We start from the raw sequence: 21757 nt of genomic DNA, 5'->3' as shown, positions 1-21757 counted from the left end.
TCATTTCAGACAGTGGTCACACATCCCAAGTTATCAAATTGAGAAAATAATCGAGCCAACAAGTCCCTATATTGAAATGGAAAGTGCGCCATCAAATAAGCGATGGCTGATACCTACTTCGTTTACGAGAGACCTAAAAACGCCAACTGCACTGCACCCATGTATCCACTGATATCGATAAGAATATTTATTACAAGCCGATATCGGAAGACGCGGGGCGAGGTGGGCGAAATTGACTAACACTGATTTTGACTGATGCGAGCCGCGCGACGACATAGACTGGACAAATTTTGCAACTACAAACCCTGCCTACCAAGTGACCAGCGCTGCAATTTGACAATGGAAAACGGTACTGCAACCAACGGGGTGTCGGAGAAGTCGCACTCTCCTTCACAGACATATCTCTCCACAAGGGGAGACGATTATGGGGTACATCCTGCTGCCATGCCAAGTCAACTCAGAAAGTATGGAATACTAATGGTCAACCAATTCTTTGCGCCCTACAGCTCTCGTTCGAGACTGTCGTTCTTAAAGGTCTCGCGGCTGATGGAGGTCTTTTCCTGCCCGAGGAAGTGCCCGCTGCAACCGAGTGGGTACGTTTGACGCTTGCCCCCTTGGTCCGTTATCCGTATCTAGTGTTGTCATCTGGCTAATCACACTTGGATGATAGCAAAGCTGGAAAGACCTGCCCTACACCGAGCTTGCCGTCAAGGTTCTCAGCTTGTACATCTCCCCCGCCGAGGTACCGACGGAAGACCTCAGGGCGCTTGTCGAGCGCAGCTACTCGACCTTTCGATCCAACGAGGTTGTGCCGCTGGTGAAGCTGGAAGACAACCTGCACCTGCTGGAGCTGTTCCATGGCCCCAGCTACTCGTTCAAGGACTGTACGTTGTGGTTTTGGAGAAATATCAGACCGCTATACTGGCCAGGGGGGCAGGACATGGAGCTGACATATTATTGAAAGGCGCGCTGCAATTCCTTGGTAACCTCTTCGAGTACTTTCTGACTCGCAAAAATAAGGGGAAGGAGGGCAAAGGTATGGTTTACCGTGATCAGTAACGACTACAGAAAGACCCCGTTCCAGAGCTGACCAACACGCAGACAGGCACCACCTCACGGTGGTTGGCGCAACAAGTGGTGACGTAGGTTTATCGCTTCACATGCTGTACATTATTACTCGCTGGTGCTGACTGTCTTCAAGACCGGTTCGGCTGCCATCTATGGTCTTCGCAACAAAAAGGATGTTTCCGTCTTCATCCTGTACCCCAAGGGTCGTGTGAGCCCCATCCAGGAGGCCCAGATGACCACGGTGCTGGACCAAAATGTTCACAACCTTGCCGTGACCGGCACCTTTGACGATTGCCAAGATATCGTCAAGGCCATGTTCAGCGACCCAGATTCGAATGCGACATTGAGGCTGGGTGCTGTCAACTCGATCAACTGGTCAAGGATCTTGGCCCAGATCGTGTACTACTTCCACTCGTACTTTGCCTTGGCCAGGGCGTCACCGGAGACGTTCAAGGTCGGCGACAAAGTCCGCTTCGTCACACCCACCGGTAACTTTGGTAACATCCTCGCTGGATACTTTGCACAAAAGATGGGGTTGCCCGTGGACAAGCTGGTCGGTAAGTCGACATTCTGCTGCTATCTCACCATTTGGATCTAGGACGCACTGACAAATAGCTACAATCTACAGTTGCGACAAACGAGTGAGTTATCATTCAATGCCATTTGTAAGACCAATTTGGTGCTAATATTCTCTTTTAGGAACGACATTCTTGACAGGTTTTGGAAGACGGGTCGTTACGAGAAGAAGCCTGCAAGCCCCGAGGAGGCCGCAGGTGGTCTGCCTCAAGATGGCGTAAAAGCTCACGAGGAGGGCTGCAAGGAGACTCTCAGCCCGGCGATGGACATCTTGGTGTCGAGCAATTTTGAGCGAACAATGTGGTTTCTTGCCAAGGGTATGATTTCCTGTCATTTCTTCTTCTAGGCACTTCTAACGCATTCGTCGCATCTAGAGTTCGCTGCTACGGCTGGCCTTAATGACGAGTTCAACAAGAAGCAAGCCGGCCAGGAAGTTGTGGCATGGTACAAGTCCCTCAAGACTACCGGAGGTTTCGGTCCGGTCCACCCTGAAATCATGGAGAATGGCCGCAAGGTCTTTGAAAGTGAGCGTGTGAGCGACAGCCAGACCCTCGAGATGATCGCGGAAATGTACAAATCCACCAAGTACGTTCTTGACCCGCACTCTGCCGTCGGTGTTGCAGGAGCCAAGAGGTCAATGTCGAGGGCCCCTAGCGTCCCGCACATCTCGCTTTCCACGGCCCATCCGGCCAAGTTCTCTGGCGCCGTCGAGCTTGCGCTCAAGGACGAAAAGGATTTCGACTTTACAAAGCAGGTCCTACCAGATGACTTTGTTGGGTTGGCAGAAAAGGAGAAGAGGGTGATTGAGGTGGCCGCGAACTGGCAGGAAGTGAGGGAGATTGTCAAGAAGCAGGTCGAGGAAGATTTGAAGGCGGAAAGTAGTGCATAACCACGAGGCGGTGTGTAGTAGAAAATGGTGTCGAGATCAGCATCTAGATTTGCTTCCTAGAGACATGCAAACGTTTACTTATTTTGGACCCTGAATTGCGGCCACAAGCATGCCCCAAGGTACGCATAAATGAGGCTTTAGACACGACGGAGTTCCCCCGCAGGGTCTTTCAACTGGGGGTTTACTTTGCGCATAAGCATGTGGGTAGCTGCAGCATATGTTTTGTGTCTGGAACGACAGTGCGAGGATGAATATGTTGGCATTTGATCTTTGTTGTTCAAGTCAAAGGATTTAACTGACGCCACGCTTGGTATTGTAGAAAATATTTGGTTCTCTCTCTAAACCTTTTTTTTTTTTTTTGTTGGGAATACTTTTTTGAGTTTTTATTTCACAACCCGGAAATATTCCAAGTTACCATAAAGTTTGCTATTGGCCAACAACAATAATTTAGACTAGTTCACACCAACCATACCTCTGTTCATTGCGCCGATACATAACATAGGCAACTAAAAATGAACCCAAGTTTCCATCACCGAGGTTGTTTTGCCTGGGTTGAAAGTTCGGCTCATGATTGCGGTGCAGCCAGTCTATCATCTCTATTCGGTCAAAACGGTTCATGGAAATAGATCCCCACCCCGGCACGAAATCAAAAGAGTCCAAACACTGATCATGCAACCAACCACCCAAAGAAGTATCCAGCTTATCAAAACAGTGAGAACAGATGAGTTCGAGTGCGGAAATATGCTACTATAGGCACTGCACATTTACTGCCAAGACTTTATACTAGTTCTAGGGGAAAGAAGAATAAACACTCAGGCACATTACACCTTATCAACAGTTCAAATGCAATGGCTGCCTGACACCGTCTAATGCTACAAGCCTTTTTTTTTTTTAAATCATCCTCATCTCCTCTTGGGAAAAGCGGAAGATGTTTTTTGCACCTTGGCGGGCGGTGCCGCGGCGTCAACGTCACTATCGTCCTCGCCTGATTCATCATCCACATCGTCAAAATCCACCTCGTCGTCATCCAGGTTCTCCGCACCTGCCGCCCGTCGCAAGTCGTTTGCATCATCCATGTCTTCGTCCTCGTCCTCCTCGTCAGAGTCCGAATCGACTCCGTTGACGGCCGAGATGTCAAACTGGTCGTCTTCAACCTCAGCCCTCGCATCCTTCGTCTGGTCCTCCTCACCCTCCACGTAGACCACGTTCCTTGCCTCGCTCTCCTCCTCACTAGAGCTCTCCCTGTTGATCGCGTTACGGCTGCGACCTGACCGGCTTGCTCCCCTCCTCAGCTGCATTTGCGCCTCCAACATGTCCAGTTTCCCCTTGAGTACCAGCAAGCTGTTCAGACCTCTTGAGCGCTCCTCAAGAACGCGGTTCAGCTCAGCCAGCTTGCGCTGCAGGTCGGGCTGCGCGGCAAGGGCGCCGCCGTGCGCAATCAGCGTCCACTGCACCCAGCTGATCAGGGTGGAGGCGCGCCCCGGTCGCCGGTGCATCCTCGATGCGAGGCGGGTAAGCAGGCTTGCGGCAAGACCAGAGTCGAGACGCTGAATGGTGGCGCGCACGGCATTCAAATCAGTAGTTTGCAGACACGATTCGAGCAGCTCCGTGTCGTCGGAGCGAAGCGCCTGGGTGAGAACCGTGCCGAGCGACTCTAGCGACGGCGGGGCGACCGCCTGATGGGGTGCAGTCGCTAATGAGGAGCCCTGCTGTTGCTGTTGGAGTGCTTCCTGAACATCGACTGTCCTGTTGCGCGCGAGCTCGCCAAAGGTGGGGGATTGAGGCTCCGAGTCTGAACCAGGGGCATCTTCTGGAGTGGCCGCCTTGCCATTTGGTAGCCGAGCGGATTTTGTGTTTATCGACGAGGAGGGTTTCGCGGGAGTTTCTTGGATTTGTGATGCTTTTTCGGGGTTCTTCTGGGTGTGATCCGCCTCACCAGTCGACATGTCGTCGTCATCGTCGTCGCTAGAGTCGCTTGATATCTCAACCGTCTCCTGTGCCGGTATATCTCGAGCTTCTGCAACCTTGCCTGCGGTAACGGCCGTCCGTGACTCATCAATCCTCGTCTTGAAGGCTTGTTTGGCGCTCTGTTTGAGAACCGGCGGAGCCAGCTTGGCTGGCGTTTTTCTTTTGGTCGACATCGTAGATAATGTGATTCGGTGGCTGTTAAAAATACGGGAGGATGACTAGTGGGCAAGACAAGCCATGCAGCTTTGGCACAGCTTGAATAGAGCAGCTGTTGTTGTCTGCTGCCTTGCTGTGCGAATTGTTTGGTTGTGATAGAGTTGCCAATGTCCTCTCGTATGCGGTCAACAAACAAACCGCCCAGGGAAATTTTTTTGAAGCTCCGAACTTTTTTTTGCCCGCCCAAAAAGACCCACCAAAAAAGGCGGGCAAGACGGATTGGCGAGCAGCGGGATGCGATACTGATTAGTGTGAAGCATGGTCTGTGCACCTCTTGCGCGATCAAAAAGGAATTCAATTGCGGGGCCTTGGAGATAGATGATTGCCATGAGCACGTGACTCTCTACCCAGGACTGATCTGCGCAATCACATGATCCTTCATGTGAATGACGCGCCCTTGTTATGGCATAGATGACTCATCAAACCAAAAAGAGTCGGAATCGTCGGGACGATTCATAGTTGAAAAACTTCACATGCTGCCGCATACCATTGGCCCAAATGGTTTAATGGCAAAAAGTCCGTCGTCAAGCCACAATGGTTGGGTTGGTCGGAGTTGGGCATTTGAGAGTTTATCTACAAGAGTCCTGGCGTGGACTGGGCTGGAGCAACGCGCCGGCATGTCTTGTCCACTTGTTTGTCCACTCGCCCACTTGTCCACCTTACTCGAGGCAAGCGTGTGGTGTCCTTCGAACTTGCCTCCATCGGCTTCCAATTTCCCAAGTTCCTTCTTGTTTGTCCCGCGCCCGGCTGTCCACCCACGTCTCAGTAGGACCCACATATAGCAGTGTGATTGGGTGCACCATCTGCTCGTGCAGCCGAGACCCCTGCTAGCGCGATTTCCGTCTGAGGGAACCATGAAAAAAAGCTCTGGGAGGCGCGGCTGGGGGGGTTCCTACAAATAAGATGTGGCCCCGAATCCAAAAATTCCGCAAATTTACTTGCAAAAAAGTCCTTGAGATTTCCCTTTTCTTTCTGCACCCCCGACTGCCTCAGGCACCAACATCACCAAGCCGTTGCCTCGCACCAACCACAACTCGACCGCATCAGCAGCCTGCCCAATCACCCAGCGCATCGCACCCAATCAGTTTCTGCGACACGAAACAACGCGTCGCCGGCCGTCATAGAAACTCAGATTCGCATCGCACTACAAGCATCAATCGCCAACTTCGAAGACAGGTTTTGTCACGTGCGATTAACTGTCGATACTCAACTGCGGAAGATATTTATCTATTAAATATCCATCAACTACGACCTTTTATAATAAGGTCGTGATCATTTTATTTAATAGGCTTCCAGGCGTAAGTGTTAGCTTTCATAGTCGCAAATCTAGTGCTGCAGTTTTGAGCATACTTTCGTCCTCTACACCTGCATCCTGTACTTTCACGATGCACCAATCGGCCTATCAACTTGTTCACATACAATTCTTGTTATTCTATCATGCCTCACTTCTACCAAAACATCTTCAGAAATTCTGGAGATGGATTGCACATCATGTTTCAGTCCACACCGTCTTTAACCAGCTTCGGTTTGGTGTGAAGCTGTGGGCGCGCTTCCCCGGCCAGCAGCTGGTGGCAGCGATGTCTTCCCTTCCTCACCTTGAACGCACGGACCACATTGCGACCGAAAGCTCCAAGCTCCAGTAGAGCAGACAGAAATTGCCCACATGTCACCATCGCGACAAGTGTCCTGGATACTCCCATCAGACCTTTCGGGAGATAAGGTTCGCTTCTACACAGCACGATATCTCTTTGACATCATATTTCTTTTATTTTGTACTCTGTGTCGGCGCAAAGTGTCATAGGCAAGAGTTGTCACCCAAGTCCAGCTCGCGCAAGCAATCAAAGCTTGACTTTTGTTGCTGCCCAGCCACCGGCAATCGTGCATTCAATCGCGGCGCATCTGGCCATAGGCCTGCCATCAACCTGTCAGACGGATAGCAAGTGCGAAATCCTCCGCATCGGGGCTAGCCATCTCATTTTTGATATCCCGATTGGCTGCCCTGATTGATCAATTTGCCTTTCAACCTCTCTTTCAGTTTTACCTCACTGTTGGCGTTGCTGCGCCGGCCGCCCCGCCTTTGTCTCCGTTTGCGACGGGGGAATAGCATCTGGTCGTTTAGCTACTCCGACCCCAGCGCTCATAAAATTTCTCGTCGGTCCGTTTTCTGTCTGCTGAGTGCAAATAAGCTAAACCGCCGTTGTTAAGTTAGCTTCCTTTGATGCCGCATTTTCTGGAGTAGGCCGTTCACTCCAGCTCCGAATGGCAGTCATGGCCTCCCCTCAACCAGATTCGACTGCTGTCGACCAGAAACAAGCAGTCAAAATGGCGTCACTTGGAGGCGAAGACTCAGTTGCCACCAGCAATGGTGTTGAAGGGTAAGCCCAACTACGAGCGCTAACGTGAGAGCAAGCGTGGCCTCCTTTTACTAGACACATTACCTCGCAATACATCTTACCTTTCACCGTGCTTGATATTGGGCACAAACTCGAGATGGTCGGATGCTAAAGTTTCTTGTGGTTTAGACATTCCCCGACGCCGAATGGTGTCAAGTCGTCTCCAGAAGCTCAGATAAAGGCCACGACGGACCCCGCGACAGAGACCGATGCGGACACAGCCAAGCTTTCATCCAACCACGCTCAGAACTCAGACGCATTCTCCTCCAACAAGTCGATTACAACTGAGGCGACGATACCAACAGCGGATGACACCGACATGAAGTCAGACGATAAAGATGACAAGGCAAAACCAGAGGCTGATGATAGCAAAGCACCCGCCGCTAATGGAACGTCTGCAAAATCCGACGAGGATGACTCGAAGGCCGAGTCAAAACCAGCGAAAGAGGAAGACGAGGTCAAACCAGCTGTTGAAAGTTCAGCAAACGAAAATTCAAAACCGGATGAGTCCATGGAAGATGCTGCCGAATCCAAAGATACCGAAATGTCAGAGGCACCGTCGACAGCACCAGATGCAAAGACGGGGGCCAGCGGCGCTGCCTCTCCAAAGTCAGACACGAAACCTGCAGCCTCACCAGCAACCAAGCAATCAGAAGAATTGGCGCCCACAAAGACGGATGAGGATAAGGGAAGAGAAGACAAGGTTGCCTCTGAAAACCAAGCAACGACCGATTCAAGCGTGAATCCTCCTAGCATCTCGAACTTGGCCATTGATGCATCGCAGGATGCCAGTGCTGCGGAAAACCAAGATACCAGCATGACCGAAGCCCCATCGCAGACTAATAAGGTTGCCCGTGAGCGCGAGGATGACACACCTGACGAGCCCGCGGCCAAACGTGCGAAGACCGAGTCACGCGCGACGGAGCCCGATGCTGAGACTGCTACAGCCAAAAAAGACTCAGAAAGAGAACCCAAGATTGACTTACAGAAAAGCTCAGCTGTAGCTGCCGACGATAAGTCCGAGGCAGAGGCTGCTGAGGTGGATGTGGCGCCTTTCGCCCATGAGCCCATGGACGTCGATCCAGAGGGTTGGGAGGAATCCGCTCAAAAGCTTGTTCCGAAACCCATCAGAGCCTTACCTGGAAGCATCATGCATCCCACATCCTACGACAAGCCGATTTCCGAATTTGCTAATCGCGAAATTCGGAGAGCTTTGGGTAGCGTCAAGAAGACCAAGGCAGGAGGCAATTTCAAAGATTCTGTCGCAAAGCTTTGGCCCGTGCTGGCTGAAAGCTACAACAGCAAGGTCAAGAAGCCGATGGATATCGGACTGATGGAGCGCAACCTGCGGTCTGGAGTATACAAGACCATTGGTGAATTCAAAGCCGATCTCGACCTCCTGGTCCTCAACTCGTACTACTTCAACGGAGCAATGCATGATGTTACTAAGTCTGCCATCAGCTTGCTCGAGAGCGTTCTTTATAAACTTGTAGACACACCGTTGGACGAGCTTAACAAACCGTCTTCGAGTCAGTCGAAAGCCGCTTCCTCGACAAGACACACAGAACCTCGGGCGGCCACACAGCCTAAGCCTAAGCCAGCACCGGCGCCGGCAAAACCGCCCCCACCTCCTGCGCCTGTAGAGAAGATCGTTCAGAGTCCCATTCACGCTGCGCCAGCGGTAAGACGGGACTCGAAAGATGACGACCGGCCGAAGAGACCAATCCATCCACCGAAGAAGGAACTCGGCTACGACGGCAAAGGTTCCAAGAAGAAGAAACTCTCTCCTGACTTGAAGTACTGCGATGACATCTTGAAGGATCTTGCGAAACCCAAAAGCCATGGCATTGCTTGGATCTTTGCGAAACCAGTCGATGAGACTCGTGACGGCGCTCCCGGTTATTACAGCATCATCAAGAAGCCCATGGACCTGGGGACGATGACAGCAAAGTTGCAGGAAGGCAAGTATCGTAGTGCAGCCGATTTCAAGGCCGATTTCGACCTGATGTTAAACAACTGCTTCACATTTAACCCCGCGGGCACTGATGTTCATGCGCTGGCTCGCAACCTCGAGGCGTACTTTCAAGATAAGTGGGCCGGTATCGATGCCTATGTCGCCAAGCATGCGAGCAGGGCTCCAGCGCGTCGAACCTCCGCTTCTAGTCCGAGCGGAGGGATCAAAGACGAGTCGGATGACGAGGGCCCGGCTAGTGAACCGGAGCCTGAGGTACCTGCCGCACACCTGGATCAGATTCGTGAGCTCAAGAAAAAGATCGATGCTGTCGATGCTAGTATTACAAAGCACAAAGAGCAGTACACAGAGGAGGTGGCAAACAGCGCAGACCCATCCGATACTTCAAAGCTTGACATTTTGATGTCCATCATCCAGATGCTCAACAAGGATCTTGGAGACAAGAAGAAGAAGCTCGCTGAGTTGGAAGCCAGCACGCCTGCATCCAAGCCAAAACCTGCCGCCAAGGCCAAGAAGGCCGCGGCAGCTGGCAATGCACCGCCGAATAAGAAGGCGGCTGGGGGCAACAAGAAGGCCAGTGGAGCCGGAGGCAAGAAGGCTAGCAAGCGTGTTATGAGCACGATTGAGAAAGAAGCAATTGCCAACGGTATCAACGAGCTGGATGGCACCTATCTCGAGCAAGCTGTCGCCGTCATCAAAAAGGACACCAACCAAGAGGTAAGCAGAGATGCCTTCTCGTTCGTTCAAACGCTCCTCTGTGGGCATTATTATTTGGTCTTTCGTAGATGTTGCTTTTCAAGTAGGAACTCTGTGCTGACGTCAGTTCCCGTGTAACAGGAGAATGGTGACGGCGAGTTGGAACTCGAGATTGAACAGCTATCGACCGATGCGCTTAACAAACTCTACGATCTCATGTGTTCGGGAATCAAGGGGTTCCGAGCAAATGTAGAATCAATGTTGAGGAGCGCTCAAGCAACAGCTCCACCGCCGGCACAAGCCCCACCAGCTATTGCCGGACGTACACAGAAGCCCAAAAAGAACAAGCCCATGGGCAAGGGTGAACAAGAGCGCAAGCTTGAGCATCTCGAAAAGCTCAAAGCCCAGTATACTGCGAACAAAGGCCGACAAGGCAGCGGCAGCCAGGAGCCGCCGGGTGCGAATGAGCTTGCCTCACAGGAACCCGCGGATGAAGAGGACAGCGATGTCAGCTCTGAGGAGGAGTAGGAAGCTCACGACGGTGATTATCAAGTCAGCACCTCTGAGGAGGATTGAGCGAGTTCTCAGGAGCTCGATCAAGTCCTTTCACAGGACACCAAGTACGCGGTGTTGGCTCTGCTCTTCAGATGCCCTCTGCATCGCGACGCCACCTGTTCCTACCCGCCCAATAATACTATGGGGCTTGGGGCTAGGGATGGATCGCTCTTTGAAGAATGTCAGTGTTTTGTACGCGCGATGATGTTGCGTTATGAGGTTTATGCAGCAATCGGCGCACTAGGAAGATATTGGTTTCCATGGCCTCGGCTGATCGTGGCTTTAGCCCACTCGCATGGGGTTTTGAGGCTAGGAAGATAACCATTCCTACATGTCCCTAGACTCCATTCAGCCAAACTTCTTGGGCGTACCAAAGGCCTTTGGAGATGGTCTGGGGCGCACACCCATGATTGGCGTGTGCTAGGGAGCAGGAGCTTATTTAAATGCAGCATTGGATTTCCTTGCATACTTGCAGCGGAGTTCAGGCGTCTCAGCAAACCCCACCGAACACAGCGGCCACTTGACTCTGTTGCTGGGTGGGACTGCTGTTTACATTTCCCCCCCTTCTCTAGTGCATATGGGAGTCAGGCCAAGGGTTTTCTTTTTTGGGTCACACATGACCATGTTGCTTTCAATGAAGAGCAATTCAAAACAATACCGAAATAACACAACCGGTATTGGAAGAGAGGCCAAAGGATGGGATTATTTTTTTTTGCATTTGAGCACCACGATTCTTGAGCGCTTGCTCAATGGGGCGGGGGCTCATCTGCGCTTCGGAATTCTGTTGATGATTTGGATTGGTAAAAGGTGGGACAGAGCCAGGGAGGCGCCCCGTTCGGCGATCCTCAATCGTTCGCACCCAGGGTCTTTTTCAAGCATCTCGAGCTTTTGACAAGTCTATTATTCCTCGTTCAAAAATGCTCCAGTTCCTGGTGGCAGAAATTAAACGAAATTCTATCCTCACTTGAGGTGCCAAAGATGACGTCGTTATTTTCATCTCTTCATGTAAAATACTTAGGGCAGGGGGTTGGTTGGAATGGTTGGTGCAGAAAAGCCAAAGCCTGTGTCTTGTGTAATACTTTTTTTTCCCGACCCGTCTCCAGTCCACTTGGACTGATCCTTTAATGTGTGAATTTTGTGTAATTATGTATGCTGCGTAAAGTCGTGTGAAGTCGAGAGGAGTGGTCCAGGTTGGACGTCGTTGCCGTAGGAGAGCGTTCCCCAGCAGCGGTCGGACCGACTTTCTGACAGGCTCGATACCCAGGAGTGTCGCTCGACGTCTGTGTACGTGTCCGGGAGCTTGCTGAGGCTCTGCGGCCGTCTGTAAGCCTTTGCTTGATATGGCATGCATCCGCTTGGTGTCTAGTTGTGAGCCTTTTGGGGGGGGGGCTTGATCGAATCGCTGACTGACGGAGTATCGGCTCGCCGAGGGTGTGGAGGAGGAAGCGCTCCAATATTTTTCCTTGTCGTGTAGGTCGTTTGCCCCCGGGGTGGGTTAGACAGTAAGAGAAAGAAATGGATTGCATTCGTTCGGGGAAGACAAAGGCGGGCGGGTGTACTAGCTGGTGAAGGGAGCCGGCCGGCGGCTTTGTCTGGATTGGGATTTTTTTTCTTCTTTTTCTTCTTCTTCTTGCCCTTTGCCTCGTCAAGTCTTGTCCCACTCAGACTTGCCTCATGCGATGAGATTCTTCACGTTCATCGAGAACTTTCGATGGACTTTGGTGCGACTGTGGGTATGAGTATAGGAAGACTGGGTAAGAAATAATATCGATTTGAAAGAATGTTTTGCACTTTTTTTTTCTTTTTGTGTGCGGGCCTAGTACTTTATCTTGAAGCATGTGCTCGTTAGAAATTGACAAGGGAGAAAAAAAAAGAGTGCGTAAATAGCATGCAGTAGCAACACTTGTGACGGCGGATACTCAAGCTTGTGAAAAGGAGGGGGGAGACGGAAATCGCACAACGCAAAGGAATGAATGTGGGACGGCGGTCGGATAGGCGCTGTGTGCTGAGTGGATTCAATCCCTGGAGGTGTTGTCTGCCCCAAAGGACGGGCTTTTTTTTTTTGGTGGACAAAAAAAACCAAAAAAAAAAACCTGACAGTGGCACGGCGCTTCGATGCTCTGCTTTTGGGGCGAGAGAGGTTGGTCAATGTGAGATAATGAATTTGTAGTGAGTCGACAAGAAATAGTATTTTCCTTTATTATAATAGTAGACTCGAAGGGGATCTGCCGGATATGGCGGAAAATATAATGTTTCTTTGGAGCCGATCTCTCGGATGAATACCACACACACACACTCACTCAACTCACCTGCGCTGGATTTTGGGTGCCACGCTGGGATTTTTGACAATGAGGGCTGCGCAGACAGAGAGGGATTGGTGAACCAGCAAGGTCCTGCTTTCTCTTAGCTTCAAGCTTACAGACAAATTGTGGGTCTTTAGTTTGTATTTAATATTTAATACTTTTTTGTCGATATATGGCACATACAACCCGAACCCGAGGATTGACTACAATGTGCCAACCATGGGACCTACCACCTAGACGTGGATGTTATTGCTAGCTTCATTTAGGGAGTTCAATTGGTGAGGGGAAACTACTGAATAGCCCATGATTCTGAGTAAGGCTGTAACCGTACCTATTGTAGTTCTGGGAATAAGCAAAGCCGGTAAAGAGGGCGTATGCCTGTGTACGCCAGACCGCTCCTGGCCTGATGTTATTGGACCACGCGGACGTCCGGCTTTCGATGACGGAAGTCATGAACACTAGGGCAGCCACAAAACATACCGCTTCAAGTAGAAAACACCGTGGGATTTTTGAAAGACGACTGGCTTACGTTGTTTGGTACTTTGTGAAACTTGAAACACAGCTACAGAGGACCAGCGCGCCTGGGTTCTATCCCTTTGATACAAACCATCAAGATACGCAGACGACACGAGAAAAAAAAAAAAAAGAAGATGCTCGGCCGAGTCCTTCTCACCATCGATTGTATCGGCCTCCTTTTTGGCGCAATCATAGCCGACTGGAACGAGACTCATGTCTACAACCCCAGATGGCCTCCGCACGCAAAGTAAGTCGGGTCGGGTTTTGCTTAACTACTGGGTTGCCAGGCTTAGCCATTGCCAACTTAGAGCTTTGGTTGGCTTCATCGGATTTTGGGCCCCGCAACACTACTAACAAAATCGCAACCTCGCAAATGATACGGCCCATATAGATTCCATAATGCGCAGACCATCACCCTCTCGGTGATCCTAGGACTCGCCACGCTCTTCCTCACCTGGCGGCCGTACCTGCAAGACACGTCTGGTCCCAAACGGCTGAGTCCCGAACTGGCCCGGGACTCGCTGCGCATGGCAGCATTCACGGGGTCCATCTACTGGATCGCCGGGCTGGTGGCCGCCTTCTTCCCCGGGACCAGCGGGCTCGATCCCGAGTTTGGAGGACCTGGGTTTCCCCAGAAATGGCTATTCATGGGTTTCGGCGCTTGTGGTCTATTGGGAGGTGCAGTTCTGTCGTGATTGAGCCGCCCAGAGTGTTTGCAGTTGCGCCTGGTTTATAAAAACATTGGGGACTTGATTACCTACAATGGGTCAAAAGAGACAAATGCTACCCGCTAGTCCAACATCGACGTAGCCACTTTGTTTTTGTTTCTTCTCTACTATACCGTCGTGCGAGTCACCTGAGTTGCAATGCTTATTTCCGGCTAAAAAAAAAAAAAAACATGTTCCCGGAATTGGTTCGGGTTTTGAATTTCTCATTCCATTTCTGTACTAAAGTTAGTGTACAGTAGCATGAGGTTATCCCAGTTTTTCGTTTCTTCGGTATGTGGGCGAAATGTGCTCAGTCTTTGCTAGAAAAGGACGCGTAAGTTTCCCGTTCACGTGTGCATTGAAAAGCATGCTGTACAGCCCCGCGGAGCTAGCAACCATTTTGAGAGAGGCAGGACGGGTGTTAATCCGAGTTGTGCGCAATGATCAGTTAGTCTGGACAAACACTCATGCCTATTGCAGTGACTTTTGCGTTTCAGTTTGCAGTATGTCTGTCTATACAGGCCGTGTTTATAACTTTACGAGATGATATGCCACTGTCGACAAAGGATTCCTTGGTACGGAGTTCAATGCCTGAGGCGGCGAGAACAAAAGTCCGGCTCAGGGTAACAGCAACTGCACGGTAGAAGGCCAAGGAGCGAACAAGGAAACAGCGGCCCGTGACCCACAACCCCTTTCCAGGAACTGCAGCGGCGATACGCTACTGTAATTTCCCGTCAGCTTGTTGCCTCGTTCAGATACGAACGCGGCATTTGGGAGCAACAGGGGAAAAAAAAGGACGTCACTGAAATGCTGAACGCACGACTCTCCCCAATATGATAAGGGTTTCTATTTTATTTTTATTTATTTAGTGACGCGGACAGGTGGGCGCAGACCTTGTATGATATTCAGCGTGGAAGCAATTGTTAATTCCCCTGTGCCTCAGGGTCGTGTTGCCAAGTAACAGGGCATGCAACTGGACCCTTTCAATTGATTTCTGTGCGCCTAGATGTATCTATCGGTCCCTCTCAGTTAGACTTTAGGACTTACTTTTTTTTTTTTTTTGAGGGTGGTCAGAGAAGTAGATCATCTACCCTCCTCGGAAACCTTTTATCCTGGGCGGCTTACTTGAGGGTGAAGGATGATGGATCCATTTTTGGCAGTTACCGGTGGTAAGAACTACTGTAATTAGACTAGATCGGTATTGTACAAAAGACGCTGTGTTTGATCACAGCCCAGCCATTCCTCCTTTGCCTCTGTGAAATTTCACAAAATATCTCTTTGATTGATTCAGACAAATTCGGGGTTTAATTCAAAATAGAAGCATATATTTTTCCAGGGCAAGACTTGACTTGAATGTTGGTTTCAGAATGGCTAAAGTAGTTGTGTTGTCGAATTCTTGGCCTCCGTTGATCAAACGAAACCAGGCTTAGGAGCCGCGACCAACCCCTCCGGCTTGGCTGTCAGGGTCAGCCTGTCGGGGTGCCATTGGCGTTCCTGACTATGTGCCTACTGCGGAGCTCGCGTCTACTCCACTGGCCTCCCACATCCCCTACCGTTCAATGCCGCATTCGTGGCTAATCGTCATCTCGTCCTCCTTGGCCACCGCCGTCATCATACTTTTTCTCTCCTCCGATACTCCACCCCCCCTCCACTCCCCGGGGAGCTGGGACCGTTCCGCTCTGGTAGCTGCTTGGAGGCTATTGTTTTCTCGGGTCAAGATTCCCAATTTCTAGATTTCTTTACTCTCTCTTTTTCCATTGAACATTCTTCGCGGGTTTCTTCTTTTCTTTCTGAAATATATTTATACAGGATCTAATCCAGACTAGCCTTCCTAGACCCATTCTCGTGGGAAGCTTAACCAACACGCTACAAGGACAGACCCTGGTATAACGACTCAGTCTAGCTCGACCACGCGTACAGCACTAAGAATAACTCCTTAACGATACTGGTCGCAGGTTGTGGTCACTCTTGCCTCCGCCCTGATTACAACCAGTACAGTACTTTGCTTCAAAGTCCCCCTAATAGAACAAAAGGGTCTCACTCTTTGCCCCGTCTGTCATCTTCTCATGTTGCCTTGAGATTCAAGGTGAAGTCATCACTGGGGAAGCTACCGTACCGCCGCCATGACTGTCAACAATGGCTCACCTCAATACCACTACATGTCTCTGGATGGACAACAAAGTTTTTTCGATCAATATGGGTGCCGCGCAGTGCTCGTCTGGCTGTCGAGTCGGATGTTCCGCAGCGGCCACAAGCTGTATCTTCAGGTGATCGCCTGTATAGCTGCGGTTCTCCTCCTCACGCACTCTCTACCGCAACGCGCCTCCGATGTTGCCTTGGGCCGGGGATATAGTGAGTGGATCGGCTGGGCTAGCGGCAAGGCGAGTGATGTTGTCAGCGATTCGAGCGAGGCTGCAGGCCTGAGGGTTGTTGTATTTGGAGCAAGTGATATAACCACCCTTCCCGATACCAAGAAGGGTGACATGGCATGGCCAGAGGTCATGTGCGAAGAGGTTAGTTACCGCTTTCCTACTTAACATTCTGAGAGCTATCTCTGGGCTTTACTGGGGCTGACAAAATACAAATCTGCCAGTTGGAATGTACGACATATATCTCGTTGGTACCGAAACCACCGACACGGTCACTATGCTCCAACAGCCTTTACGCCACTGCAGTGGACAAGGCTGTAAGGGATTCGCCCAAAGACAAGACCTCCTCACCAGGCCGCGATTACTCGTGGTATCCGGATCACTTCCCCGTGCCATGGCATGTCCCTGATTTCGGCATGCAGGTATCTGAATTCCTCTCTCGACCAAAGCCAAGCAAATCTCCAAAGGAGACGATCTGGGTCTTTAACTTTGGCCACTGGGATGTTTGGAATCTGGCGGCCCTACCCCTCACAACCGGCCAGTTTGCGGTCGACGACATGGTCAAGGATGCCATCGCAAACATTGAGAAGCTTTTCAAAGCCTCGTCTAACGAGAGTTCCATCGCATACTCCAACTTCCGAGCTCGGGACGACGCCTCTCGACCAGACTACCTCCCCAAGTTGCGGCAGCCTGCTGTCACAGTTGGCGACGGCGCTCGGGCTGTTCCCGACCAGCAGATTGCCGAGCCGTTCCGCATCATTGTTCCCATGATTTTCGACGCAACTCTAACGCCCGGGTGGAAGACTGAGAGGCCCAATCTGCCATCTGCGCACTCCAAGGCCGAACAAATGCGAAACGCCGCAACCTTGACGGAGCGCTGGAACAACAGGCTCCAGAACGCCATCGAGGAATGGGTGAGGACCAGTGATCGGGAGGCAGCGCAACAGGCGGAAGAGCGGGAGAACGCAGCAGCACCCAAACCGACGACAACAGCTCAGCCCAATGCTGACCCGGCTACACCAGCGACTTCCGTGCCTCCTTCGGCTGTGCCTCTTGTTCGGGATGCAATAATCTACGATTTACAAGAGTACGTGACCGAGATGATTGCGGAGCGTCAACTCCGCGACCACGGCTATGTCGACCAGAACGGTGTCGGAGGGCGCCCAGAAGAAAAGATGTTCCGCGAGGTTGCCTCTCCGTGCGTCAATGCGACTGAGAAAAAGCCCAAGACCGTCAAAACTTCATTAGCAGTGCCCAAAGATGGCAAAGACGAGAAGAAGCCGACCAGCAGACGACGTTCGATGCGGGTGGGCAGGGACGTAGCCAACGATCAGGACGATGAGCTTTCCCAGTCCGGTGGCGTGTGCGAAGATCCCAGCCAGCATTTATTCTACAACTCGCTAACCCTCTCATCTCGTGCCATCGACGAAATTGGCAAGGAGACGGCCGAATTGGTCGTAGCAAATATGACGCTACGGGGATTTTGGTCGAATCCCTCATGAGAGCCTGAAATAACGCATAATTTCCTTGAGTTCTTTTTTTATATTAGGCCATCTGTTTTGTTCACGGTGGATTATGGAGCATACATATCGACGAAGAGATCCCAGGTCTCTTGTCGACAATCAAAGCGACTGTGTGAGAACTCTTCTATATATGGGTTTGGCGTTTTAGGGGAAATTTGGGACCTGGATCACAGGATTTTTTTTTTTTTTTTTTTTCTCTTTTGTCTTTTTGTCAGTCTCAGGTTTGGGCTTAGATCAATTGGATTCTTGACGGGCGTATCACTGGCGGAGTTTGGGGTTATTACGGGATTCTACTGCACCGGTTTGTGCTTGTGCCCCGAGTGTGCAGGGCTATTTTTGTACATAGGAAGAAAGAAATACAACGTTTCTTGAACCCGGTGTTGATGCGATTCTGTAACCGTGGTGGCGTCTTAGTGTCCTAAGGGAGCTAGGAATTTACGAAAAAAGTTTGGCTCTCGAGAACGGTTTCACGCCGGGGGAGGGGGGATGGGACGCCTGTAATTCTTTACTGAGTTTGATTTCCCCGCTGTCTCAAGCGCCCAGTTTCTTTGAATAGATGATAGTTCTCCAGCTGCCTATGGGTGGCTGGCTGGCTGGCTTGGTAAAGAAGACAGTCGCATGTCGATTTACCGTAACAGGAAGGAATGAAGAGGTCCAGCGCCACATGCTGGCTCTACGGACACTCTACCCACTCCAAGCCACTCCAATCCACGTGATATTGTCGAGTAGTTGGCCCCACCTCTGGCTTCTGGGCACGTCATGTTCAGTTCAGTTCAGTTCAGTTCAGTTGGTAGCTCGGTTTTGTTTACAACAATCGTTTATAGGAATTCTCATCCAATAAGTAGTTACTTTGTCGTGAGGACTAACCTCACAAAGTGACAACTTCCAACCACAAAATTACCTGGATCTCGTCGGCGGCCACGCAGAAGATTGGAAAGTTTGGAAACCTTTTAAGATTCCACCTACCGAATCATTATCCGAACCAATCCCATGAGTTGAGGTGACTACGAAGATCATCACATCACCTCTTTTTTTTTTTTTTTTTTTTTTTTTTTTTTTTTTTTTTTTTTTTTTTTTTTTCATCCATCGCAAATAAGGGAAAACAAAAAGATCGAAACCAAGAAATCGCTGCCTTTGCACCGGGCACAAGAAAAAAAGATGCAGGATCTCTTCCTGACCACGTTCGTGAGGGGCGGCGATGAATTTGAACGAGCCTGTGCGGTACTCCAGGCCGTGGCCAACATGAGCGGATGGCATAGCCTGCACCGCGTCGTCTTTTACAGCGGCCCGCTGCCGCCCAAAGGCTTTCCAAACCCGCGCTCGGCCCAGCCGGCGAACCAGCCGCCCGGAGCCAAGCCGTCGCCGCAACAGCTGCAGCAGACGGCCGCGCTCTGGGGTTCGCTCAACCAGGCCCTGACCAAGACGTCGTACATCATGCAGGCGCGCTACGAGGTCTTCAAGGATCGGGATTTCGTGGGTGTGCCCAATGAGGCTGATGCTTCGGCGGCGGTGGTGGATGGTGAAGCGTGAGTTCTTGCATTTGCGTTGTTGTTGTTGTTGCGCCTTTATGACGCTAGGGGGGCGGACTGCAAAGCTGACTTGATTGTGGATTTTGTACGCTTCAGTGAGCTTAACAGGACTACTGGGACTCTAAGGTGGACTGATCTGCCCATCAAACAACCCGACAACAATCCTGTTACTCAACGCAAGAGGATTGATATCTTGGACCACAAGAACTTGATCGCAGTCTTCAAGGACAACAACCACACGTAAGTTATCCAAACTCGTGCAAGCGACGGACCTGTCCTTTCTCAGCTGACACTACCGGCCATATAAAGATATAAGAGTGAAGCGATTGAGGAGTCTGTCAGCTACTACATCGACAGTGTTGAAATTACCTTCGTCCGGTATTACAAGCTTCCCGAGTCAACGCAACCTCTCACCAGTCTTCCGACTTGGCCGTCCCTGCAGCTGGTCGACCCCTCGGGCACCTGGATGCTGTTCCTCCGAACCACGGTACAAGAGGAAAACGCCTACGACAAGATCAAAGAGGCCCAAGAAGAGTTGCAGCGGGTTCGGGATCAGCTCGGAGGCGTCTTCGAATTCAAAGTGTACGATAGGAGGGTTCACGACACACGGATCATTCAACAGGCCAGTAACATGCCGGCGCCGCTTCCGCAAATACAGAGAGCTAGGGGTTGATTCGCCTGCGGGGATCTCGAGACATGACTTTTACTGTCTCATGCTCGTTTGATGGATGATGACTAGGGAATCTGAGAATTTAACGAAAATAATGGAAAAACAGGAAGCGAAGGAAGATTTTGCCGCCACGGTCAAATCAAGCAGACTTTGGAACTGGATGCGACTCTTGATATTAAGCACCCCTGATCAATTTCTTCCTGTAGGGTCAATGATACCCATTTGTCTAGTAATACTACCTACATAATTTGCAAAAAGGACCTTAACCAATCTGACTATCTTGACTATCTTGACCATCCAGTACTTCTCGATATTTTATTCTGCCGTCATTGTACTATGCAAGAGTCTCTATTACGGCGGCCTCCCACGACACTGGGATGCTCGCCACGATGGCCTCGACCAGAGCAACATATCTCTCTCGCATGTGGGCCAAAACAAGGTGCCCCGAGTTCCAAAACCCTCGCCTTTCGATTCGCCCATCCTTGACCATACTCTGCAGTTGCGTGGTAGATGCAGTATAAACTCTGGTAGTTGAGAGGATTCGGCAGAAAACTGGCATGGCCAGGCCCGTGAGGACCGGGGCACTGCCGATGACTGACGAGCAGAGGCGTCTGCCTCTTGACCCAAGCCGCGGGATCCAGCGGATTCGGCCCGACAAAAGCCAGGAGGGCCAGGCGGTACTCGCTCGTCCAGCTGCCGTGGGCAGAGTAAACAATGCCGCGAAACACGCCGGCGACGTCGACCCAGGTCGGGCCCTCGTTCACCCCGCGCCGGCCCCCGTCGGGCCTCTCCCAGGGCAGCGTGGCGCGCGAGATGCAAACCAAGGTCTCGGGCACGGCCTCCTCGGGGCTCTTCATCCGGATCAGAAACAGGTCCTGCTGCGTGTCGGAGCCGTCGCCCGGCGGCCAGCCCGACCAGCAGCAGTACAGGGTCTGGAGTACTCGGTCCGGGCTGAAGACGGTCGCGTCGATGGCCCACTGGTCCGGCATGCCGCGCAGCGGACCCAGGAACTCCCAGTCCCCCGCCACCATGGGGTCGTTCTGCCCCGCCGCGCACCGCAGCACCGTCGTCCGGTGGCCCGCGTTGCCGACCCCGGGCGGCGCGCCGCACGTGTACACGTACCACCGGCCCGCGAGGTAGTGCAGCTCGGGCGCCCAGATGTTGGCCGACCACGGCGAGCCCGGAGTCGGTTGCCAGATGGTCGACTTGGCGCAGTTGTGAAAGTCCTCGAGCGTGGGGGACGACCATATCTCGATGCGGTCGTCCAGCGTGAAGGTCAGGTAGAATCGGCCGTTGGCTGCCACGACCCAGGGGTCGGGTGTGTCGACGTCGCAGATTGGGCGGTTTGACATTTTTCTTTATTGTTGGAAACCCTTTTTTTAAGTTTTTGATCTTGTTCCTTTGGGTTGTGGGAAAAAAACAAAGTGGTAAAAGTATATTCTTGTTGTAAATACCCTGACCTGTATAACCGTCTCGCTATCTCGAAACGCGCCCGGCGGAGCGGGAATGGTGTATGGTGTGGTGAGTAAAAAATTTAGACGAAAAATTCGTTTCTTCCGAATAACTCCAACCTCATGTTTCCAAATCGAGGCTAAAGCTTTCGTACAGTTGAACTTGGGATTTTGATCCGATTAGGTTCCAGTTGATAGTAGCAGGCTGAGTAACTCCGCATTTGGCAAATGTAGGAAAACGCTACGCTCGTAGTGCTTTGGCTTAACTCCTTCCTTCCGCTTAGCAAATCCTATACGGCTGATTGAGCATATTATCTGACAACCTTTTGTCCCTATAAAAAAATGTATATTCCTCT

At 51.3% G+C, this 21757-nt stretch overlaps 7 protein-coding genes across 7 annotated transcripts; 5 read left to right on the top strand and 2 right to left on the bottom strand.

Annotated features, from left to right (window-relative positions):
- Window positions 1-175: 175 nt before the first annotated feature.
- On the top strand, window positions 176-2711 carry PgNI_04478 (uncharacterized protein). Its single transcript, XM_031124523.1, has 9 exons — window positions 176-429; window positions 507-593; window positions 671-884; window positions 965-1036; window positions 1102-1142; window positions 1202-1625; window positions 1697-1709; window positions 1768-1961; window positions 2019-2711. The coding sequence occupies exons 1-9, from the start codon at window positions 256-258 to the stop codon at window positions 2531-2533; spliced, it is 1734 nt and encodes a 577-aa protein (XP_030985359.1). The 5' UTR covers window positions 176-255; the 3' UTR covers window positions 2534-2711.
- A 724-nt stretch (window positions 2712-3435) lies between these two features.
- Window positions 3436-4674, bottom strand: PgNI_04477 (uncharacterized protein; the record flags this gene model as incomplete). Its single annotated transcript, XM_031124522.1, has 1 exon — window positions 3436-4674. One exon carries the CDS (start codon window positions 4672-4674, stop codon window positions 3436-3438), a length of 1239 nt encoding a protein of 412 aa, XP_030985356.1.
- Window positions 4675-5675: 1001 nt separating this feature from the next.
- PgNI_04476 (uncharacterized protein) lies at window positions 5676-11714 on the top strand. The gene is made up of 4 exons (XM_031124521.1): window positions 5676-6015; window positions 6923-7092; window positions 7240-9799; window positions 9920-11714. Exons 2-4 carry the CDS (start codon window positions 6977-6979, stop codon window positions 10304-10306), a joined length of 3063 nt encoding a protein of 1020 aa, XP_030985355.1. The 5' UTR covers window positions 5676-6015; window positions 6923-6976; the 3' UTR covers window positions 10307-11714.
- Window positions 11715-13126: 1412 nt separating this feature from the next.
- Window positions 13127-14125, top strand: PgNI_04475 (uncharacterized protein). The gene is made up of 2 exons (XM_031124520.1): window positions 13127-13399; window positions 13544-14125. The coding sequence occupies exons 1-2, from the start codon at window positions 13287-13289 to the stop codon at window positions 13845-13847; spliced, it is 417 nt and encodes a 138-aa protein (XP_030985358.1). The 5' UTR covers window positions 13127-13286; the 3' UTR covers window positions 13848-14125.
- A 1399-nt stretch (window positions 14126-15524) lies between these two features.
- Window positions 15525-18098, top strand: PgNI_04474 (uncharacterized protein). The gene is made up of 2 exons (XM_031124519.1): window positions 15525-16372; window positions 16453-18098. Exons 1-2 carry the CDS (start codon window positions 15983-15985, stop codon window positions 17728-17730), a joined length of 1668 nt encoding a protein of 555 aa, XP_030985357.1. The 5' UTR covers window positions 15525-15982; the 3' UTR covers window positions 17731-18098.
- Window positions 18099-18909: 811 nt separating this feature from the next.
- On the top strand, window positions 18910-19953 carry PgNI_04473 (uncharacterized protein; the record flags this gene model as incomplete). Its single annotated transcript, XM_031124518.1, has 3 exons — window positions 18910-19277; window positions 19377-19520; window positions 19590-19953. The coding sequence occupies 3 exons, from the start codon at window positions 18910-18912 to the stop codon at window positions 19951-19953; spliced, it is 876 nt and encodes a 291-aa protein (XP_030985352.1).
- A 331-nt stretch (window positions 19954-20284) lies between these two features.
- Window positions 20285-21302, bottom strand: PgNI_04472 (uncharacterized protein; the record flags this gene model as incomplete). The annotated part of the gene is made up of 2 exons (XM_031124517.1): window positions 20285-20443; window positions 20550-21302. 2 exons carry the CDS (start codon window positions 21300-21302, stop codon window positions 20285-20287), a joined length of 912 nt encoding a protein of 303 aa, XP_030985351.1.
- Between the last annotated feature and the right edge of the window lie 455 nt (window positions 21303-21757).

Source organism: Pyricularia grisea (assembly GCF_004355905.1).
Source record: "Pyricularia grisea strain NI907 chromosome Unknown Pyricularia_grisea_NI907_Scaffold_2, whole genome shotgun sequence".
NCBI classification, from domain to species: Eukaryota; Fungi; Ascomycota; class Sordariomycetes; order Magnaporthales; family Pyriculariaceae; genus Pyricularia; species Pyricularia grisea.
Note: the sequence above shows the minus strand (reverse complement) of the source record. Positions and strands in the feature narration are given on the sequence as shown.

Bases quoted from the DNA above. Each gene is read 5' to 3' on its own strand.
- PgNI_04478 (XM_031124523.1), top strand. From the start codon at position 256: ATGCGAGCCGCGCGACGACATAGACTGGACAAATTTTGCAACTACAAA. The intron at 430-506 runs GTACATCCTGCT...TGCGCCCTACAG, and splicing joins CAAGGGGAGACGATTATGGG to CTCTCGTTCGAGACTGTCGT. The intron at 885-964 runs GTACGTTGTGGT...TATTATTGAAAG, and splicing joins CAGCTACTCGTTCAAGGACT to GCGCGCTGCAATTCCTTGGT.
- PgNI_04475 (XM_031124520.1), top strand. From the start codon at position 13,287: ATGCTCGGCCGAGTCCTTCTCACCATCGATTGTATCGGCCTCCTTTTT. The intron at 13,400-13,543 runs GTAAGTCGGGTC...CGGCCCATATAG, and splicing joins AGATGGCCTCCGCACGCAAA to ATTCCATAATGCGCAGACCA.
- PgNI_04476 (XM_031124521.1), top strand. From the start codon at position 6,977: ATGGCAGTCATGGCCTCCCCTCAACCAGATTCGACTGCTGTCGACCAG. The intron at 7,093-7,239 runs GTAAGCCCAACT...CTTGTGGTTTAG, and splicing joins ACCAGCAATGGTGTTGAAGG to ACATTCCCCGACGCCGAATG. The intron at 9,800-9,919 runs GTAAGCAGAGAT...CCCGTGTAACAG, and splicing joins AAAAGGACACCAACCAAGAG to GAGAATGGTGACGGCGAGTT.
- PgNI_04474 (XM_031124519.1), top strand. From the start codon at position 15,983: ATGACTGTCAACAATGGCTCACCTCAATACCACTACATGTCTCTGGAT. The intron at 16,373-16,452 runs GTTAGTTACCGC...CAAATCTGCCAG, and splicing joins CAGAGGTCATGTGCGAAGAG to TTGGAATGTACGACATATAT.